The sequence below is a fragment of the Rutilus rutilus genome (assembly GCF_951802725.1).
Source record: "Rutilus rutilus genome assembly, chromosome: 6".
Taxonomy (NCBI): domain Eukaryota; kingdom Metazoa; phylum Chordata; class Actinopteri; order Cypriniformes; family Leuciscidae; genus Rutilus; species Rutilus rutilus.
This window is the reverse complement of record NC_140214.1, coordinates 1,787,797-1,795,176: the sequence shown is the minus strand read 5'-3', so window position 1 is coordinate 1,795,176 and position 7,380 is coordinate 1,787,797. Positions and strand designations below refer to the sequence as shown.

Genomic DNA, 7,380 nt, shown 5'->3' with positions numbered 1-7,380 from the left:
GGTGTGACATTATTCCTCGGGTTAACCATGAAGACAAGCCAATCTCGCTTGATGTTGTCAGGCAACTTGCTTTCTATGGATTTGATCACTAGAGGGTTGTTGATGGCTCCTGTGTTTCCAAGCTCTGTGAGGTCATCCAGGGCCTTCTCTATAATTTGGATCATATCGATAACTTTCCTAGGCTGATTTGCTCTTAAAGGGATACTCCACTTTTTTTTGGAAATAGGCTCATTTTACAACTCCCCCAGAGTTAAACAGTTGAGTTTTACCGTTTTCGAATCCATTCAGCTGAACTCCAGGTCTGGCGGTACCATTTTTAGCATAGCTTAGCATAGATCATTGAATCGGACAAGACCATTAGCATCTCTCTCAAAAAAATGACCAAAGAGTTTCAATATTTTTCCTATTTAAAACTTGACTCTTCTGTAGTTACATCGTGTACTAAGACCGACGGAAAATGTAAAGTTGCAATTTTCTAGGCTGATATGGCTAGGAACTATACTCTGATTCCTGTGTAATAATCAAGAAACTTTGCTGCCGTACCATAAGTCCAGCAGGCGTAATGATATGACGCAGCGCCTGAAAATAGTCCCCAGCTCGGTAACTTCCAACGTGACCGGGACTAAGTTTGTCTAACCTATTAGACCTATTTTCAGGCGCTGCGTCATATCATTATGCCTGCTGGACTCATGGTACGGCATGGTTCCTGGCCCCCGTCCTCGTGCATTTCCTTAAGGACGTCCACTTGGTAGGCCTGAAGAATCACCAGGCCAGCCGCCATGTAGGATTTGCTTTCGAGGGCGGATGTGGTCCTGCAGGGCTTCGAAGGAAGAAGAGGGCAGGACTTCCAGGAAGGAGCAGAAGAAGGTGGAACTTCAACTTGAAGCACAAAGACGAAATTCCGAAGTTTGATGCGAACTAGCACGGGCCAGAAGAATTGCTTCTTCAGAAGAAGAAAATCTGAGGAGCAGATGGCAGAGTTTGGGGGGTTTTCCACTGTGTACAGCAGTGGTTCTCAACTCCAGTCCTCGGGACCCACTGCTCTGCACATTTTAGATGTCTCTCTTATCTGACACACTCAGTTCAGTTCATGGAGTCTATCCTAACGAGCTGATGATCTGAATCAGGTGTGTTAAATAAGGGAGACATACACAATATGCAGAGCAGTGGGTCCCGAGGACTGGAGTTGAGAACCACTGGTGTACAGTACCAAGTACTTTTTTTTTTTTTTATTACCACCTCAGTAGAGGTTCCAAGCGAGTCGTACCGATGCTAAAATGTGACGTGTAAACACTGCAGATAACTGATTGGTCAGAGAGAATCGTCACTACCAGCGTCATTGGATTTGCCATCATGAGACACCAAACCCGCTAGATTTAAATAGTCAGCAACAGCCACCGCAGAATCATTTGTTTGCATGACTTTTTTTTTAATTACTTGCTTTTAAACGACTGTTTAAACTTGAAAAAGAAGTTGCTGTATCGTGGTCAGTAGACAAGGTGGTGGCGCAGCTATAACGATCAGTCTATAATCACACACACTTTGAAGCGGCACTAAACTGCAGTGGAAAAGTATTTAAACCAAAAATTGCTAAGTAAATGGCAGCTAAAATCTTGTTTCCAGTTAACCAACACTATGCAGACTTTTTTACTGTAGAATGAATATTTTCTTTCTTTTTTTCTTACAAGATAAAACCACAATTATTGAAGAGAAGATGGACAACACAGCCACAAAAGACAAAAGAAAGAAACATAGGGTAAGTGCTACTGTATGTGAAGTGTAAAGCAATATAAGAAACCGGAGACACTGTTGGAAATCCATTAGTTTATTTAGGCAGGCAAAGTGCTGCCTCTCATGTACAGTTGTTTTTTATACACACATGAGGCTGATGTGAAGTTGAAGCTGTGAAGTTACAACATGAAGTTGTTTTATAATAATATACAAGTTATTGATCATATCTGACTATGGTGCTTGCAAGTCTGTTTGCAGACAATATGTTGTTAGAAAACTTTTCAGTTTGCAGCTCTTTGTACTGGCATATCTATACAAAAATGTGACATAAGAGTAAAACTGTCATGCTTATTTTACAGGCCAAAACAGCCAAAGACCTTACAACACAAGGAAAAGATGTGGGAAAAGAAGTGGAGGAACTTTTTCAAAGACTTAAACTTGAAGTCAAGAGAAACAAACTGAGAGCTTCAGATGTTCTTCAGATAACTGCAAAATCATTACAGTCTCATGGGCCTTGTACTGAGGAGGAACTGGTTCATATGTTTTTACAAAAATTACTGATGATGAACTATAAAGCAAGGAGTATCACGGTTACAGATACTACAAAGCAACACAAAGAAAAACAAAAAGCCCAACAACCATCTACAAACAATGTTGATGCGTTTAGTGCACTTTTTGGAAAAACATCAGCGTCTAATATAAGAAAGAGCAACACAGACCCCATTCACCCAATGGATGTTCAGATGGCCGTGTTTCATTGTGCTGATGGTTTCCTGAAGCAGATGATGGTCACTAAACTGTCCCAGTGCCGGTACGCGCTGCCTCTGCTTGTTCCTGATCTGTTCACTCAACAGATTGAGTTCCCTGTCTGGACATTTAGAGAAATTAACCAGAGCTGGAAAATAATAAACAACAACAAAGAAATCATCAGTAAAATCCAGCCGATCTACAAGGCAGAAACTCCAATGGTGTTTTTCTTCAGGTTTGGCTCAGTGTCCTCATCCAAGTCTGAGCTGATGAACAAGCTGATCAATGAGAAACACGACACGTTCTTCCACAGGAACTGCCCAGGCAGCAGCAGAACCCGAGTCCTGATGGATGGAGTGGTGGAGATCGCCTGGTTCTGCCCCTCTGGGACATATGATGATAAATTCACTGAACGCGTTGCATTCTGTAATCTACACGGTGATGCGGGAGACCATGAGAAACAGATGCATAAAATGACTAAAATGGCCTCAGTCAATGTTGTTGTTTTACCACAACTAAGAAGAAATCACAAAAGTGCAGAAAAAATCCAAAAACTCTACGAGGACCCAAAGCCACTGATTTGCCTTCTTCCTGAGGATGATTCACCGTACACCGAGGTGGGGAATGGAAAATATAAAATTGGTTTGAAAGACAGAGGTCAAGCAGAAATATCTAAAGATCTCAGAGAAGCTATTACAGATAGCCTCTCATTCTCATCTTCAAAATCACCTTCCACTTTCAGACTTGAAAATTTGGCCAAACATTCAGACATCATAGTAGATCAGGAAGATGTTGATGACTGCAGAGAAGGAAGAGAAGCAGCTCAAAAAATTGTGAGACTACTGGAGAAGAAAGATCTGACAAAGATTAAAGAATCATTTCTGCCCTGTCAGGGAGAACTGTGGCATCAGTGGTGTCAGAAGAATAAAGAACTACATCGACCACAAGGGGATGTCACAGAAATGGAAATCGGTAAAAAAAAAACTGAGATGATGGAAGTCCGTGAACAGCAGCATAAATCTGACATAAGTAGGTTTATACATTTATTCGTGGAACAAATGAACTCAGGTGCTGCAAATAAGTCAACGTTTTTTCTCAAATGGCTCAGAATCCTCCTGGATGAATATACCTCCACTGACCTTTCAAAGCTACATCGTGAGTATGATGAAAAGTGGTCAAACATCTTAAAACTGAAAGAAAATCCTGACGAATCTGAAAAACTCAAGCCTGAACTTCTGGAACTATCTGAGAAACTTCAAGCTGCAGCCTTTGGTTTGGAGCACATCCTCAGAGAAATTGGACAGATTTATGAATCATGTTCATCTGTGAAGAAGAACAAGAAAGACCTGCAGATTGACTATTATTCTCTCCCGGGTCTTGCAGCACAGATGATGATCTCTGGATTTCCACTGGAGCTGATGGATGGAGATGCTGGCCATGTTCCTCTGGTCTGGGTTGATGCTGTTCTAGAAGAACTCATCCAGACACTGGGAGACCAGAGAGTCTTTGTTCTGTCAATTTTAGGGATTCAGAGCTCTGGGAAATCCACCATGCTGAATGCCATGTTTGGACTGCAGTTTGCTGTCAGTTCTGGCAGGTGCACCAGAGGAGCTTTCATGCAGCTGGTCAAAGTCTCAGACGAGATTAAAATACAGATGAACTTTGACTATATTCTGGTTGTTGATACTGAGGGACTTCGTTCTCTAGAACTGGCAGGAAGATCAACAAGACACCATGACAATGAATTGGCCACGTTTGTTATTGGCCTTGGAAATTTGACATTGATCAACATCTATGGAGAAAACCCCACAGAGATGCAGGACATTCTTCAGATTGTTGTTCAGGCCTTCTTGAGGATGAAGAAGGTCAGATTAAGCCCCAGCTGTGTGTTTGTGCATCAGAACGTTTTAGACGTCACCGCTGAAAAAAATACCATGGAAGCAAGGAGACGACTGCAGGAGACACTGGATAGGATGACCAAACTCGCTGCAGAAGATGAAGTCTGTAATGAAGAACGTTTCAGTGATGTCATTAAATTTGATGTACAGAAGGATGTGAAGTATTTTGCTCAGCTCTGGGAGGGCAGCCCACCAATGGCACCACCCAACCCTTCATATTGTGAAAATGTTCAAGACCTTAAGAAAACTATTCTTTCTTGTGTTTCAAAATCAAATGTCATGAAGCTGACAAACATCAAAAATCATATAAAAAGTCTCTGGTATGCTTTACTGAACGAACGCTTTGTGCTCAGCTTCAAAAATGCTCTGGAGATTGCCACATACAGAAAACTGGAGACAGAATACAGTAAGTGGACCTGGAGTCTTCGGAAGGCCATGCTGGAAACTGAAAACAGATTACAGAACAAAATAGAAAATGAAGCAATCGATGTGGTTGAGGAAAGAGATCTTCAAGAGGAACTAAATGTAAAAAGTACAGAAGTGAAGAAATCTATGTCAGAATTCTTTGAGAGAGACAGCAGTGCCAATATTCTGATTCAGTGGAAAAACTCTTTCGAAATAAAAATCTCACACATACAGGAAAACATTGTTAGGGAAACAAAGTCGAAATTGAATGAGGTGCTAAAGCAGCGAGTCCTAAAGAAACAGATAGATGATCAGAGGACACAAAAGGAAAACGCTCTCCTTGAGAAGGCCAAAAATCTTGCCTTAACTCTCAAAGACCAAGCAAATAATTATGCGTTACTGCATTTTTATGTATTTTGGGGAAAATGTGTACGTGAGATTAAGAAAGACACATCTCAAGGCACAGACCTTGACATTTTAAAAGATACAATGGAGGTCCTCGGTGATGCCAATGAAAGTTTCACAGACCCCTCTATGAAGAACAAAAAGTGCAACATTTTCACGATGTCAAACTATTCAGAGTATGTACAGATTCAAAGATGTCTTGCAAATCCATTCGGATTTACTTACTCTCTATCTAAAGAGGATCACACCCAAATCAAAACCTTAATTTCAGATATTGCAGAGCAAGCAAAAAAAATTATCATGTCAAAAAACATTGCAAAGATGGGCTACAATAAAAGTTACATTCAAGAACTCAGTGGTTTCATCAAAGCAAAATTAACAGAATATGAGGAAAAACAAAAAGAGAAATATGTGTTGAACAAACACTTCTTCAGTGATTTGGTCCTTGCCATATTGCACACAGTAAAACCGATAATCATGGAACAGCACAACATTTTCAAGCAAGCCAATGATCCTGTTCTCTATTTTGCAAGAAAAGGAAAAGAATATTACAGTATTTTCCAGAAATACTGCCAGGGGGCAACATCAGCTACGATCATAGGTGAGATCATCTGTACCAAACTTAAAGAACCCATTGAGCAGAGTGTCTACAAAAAAACTGCCCGAGATTTGGCAGATGAAATGAGGACAAACTGTGAATCACTGAATGGAAACAGATCTAATCTGGAGAAACACATCCTGAAGACACTGGCAGAAAAGGAGGATTTTAAGGCATACAAAACATACATTAATAATCCCAAAGAGCACTTCCAGAGATTCATCAGAGAGGAAGTCAGTCAGTACATCACTGCTAAGTTCGACACCAGTGTTCTGCCCAAGATGAGCGATGATTTAAGACAGAAGGAGAAGCGGATCGTAGAAGCAGTGAAGAGAGCAACTGAAGAGGTTGATGAAAAACATGGAGATGCTGATCTCTGGTTGAAGACTTTCACTCAGAAGTTATCAGATGTGCTGATATTCTCTAAGAATGACCTCAGAGGAGTTAGTCGTGATGATGTTGATGTAAAACACCTAGAAGAGGTAATAATGAAGGAAATTCCTTCTATAATATCTGGCATTGGCAAGAAATTCTTTACAAAATCTTTTCCATCAAAGCTGGAATATAAGGACAGGCCAGATGAGATACTAAATGAACACCTCTGTCAGTGCTGTTGGGTTCAGTGTCCGTTCTGTAAAGCCATTTGCACCAACACAGCAGAAGACCACGATCCACAACTTCACAGTGTTCCTTTCCATCGAATTAATGGACTGAATGGGTGGCATTATAGAGGAACAGAAGATCTTTGTGCAGGTTTTTGCACAACTCTAGTGTCAAGTACTGAGTCTTTTCGACCATCTCCTGAATCTAAAGAATCCATTAAATGTAAAGATTACGAAACTGCAGGAGGGGTTTATGCTGAATGGAGCATCACCCCTGACTTCACTGAGCTGTCATATTGGAAGTGGTTTGTCTGCAGATTTCAGAAAGATCTGGAAAATCACTACAATAAAAAATTTCAGGGTCGAGGTGAGATTCCGGATGAATGGAGAAACCACCGAAAACAGGATGCTATTGAGAGTTTGGACAAATACATGTGAACAAGCAGTCATTTTTATTTTTTGATTGAAGTGTTTTTGAATAATATTTTAGAAGTCAGAACACCTTTGAAGAAAATGCTAGACTGTTAGAAAAAGTTATAAAGCTTAATAATTAAATGCATTAAGCTAATCATTAAATGCAACTAAACTCTTCTGTATAATATGTAGTTCTGAATTTATGCTTTTGATAAGAAAATAGATCGTTTTTGCATGCTTATTTGAAACTTTAAGATGATCTTTCCTAATATCATTGTTAGCAATAATCAGTTCCTAAATGTATAAAAAAATACTTTTTATAAAATACATAAATGTGTTAAAAACTACAGCAAACAGGAGATTTGAAACTCCTGCAATTACATGTAGTGCATGTTTGATTTCTGAGTCTGACTACGAATTATTTTGTGACTTTCATAATTATGCTAAGACAAGGGCCTAAATAATAATGCATGTGTCCTATTTCACCTATGATATAAAAGAAAACTGTTTAGCAAATGTATTAAAATGATGTCAATTCTGAATAAAGGTCAGATTTAAATTCTTCAAGTGCATTTTGTGC

General features: G+C 39.8%; 1 protein-coding gene across 1 annotated transcript; it reads left to right on the top strand.

Moving 5' to 3' along the window:
* Positions 1-2,075: 2,075 nt before the first annotated feature.
* Positions 2,076-6,824, top strand: LOC311291443 (interferon-induced very large GTPase 1-like; the record flags this gene model as incomplete). Its single annotated transcript, XM_084410478.1, has 1 exon — positions 2,076-6,824. The coding sequence occupies one exon, from the start codon at positions 2,076-2,078 to the stop codon at positions 6,822-6,824; it is 4,749 nt and encodes a 1,582-aa protein (XP_084266604.1).
* Between the last annotated feature and the right edge of the window lie 556 nt (positions 6,825-7,380).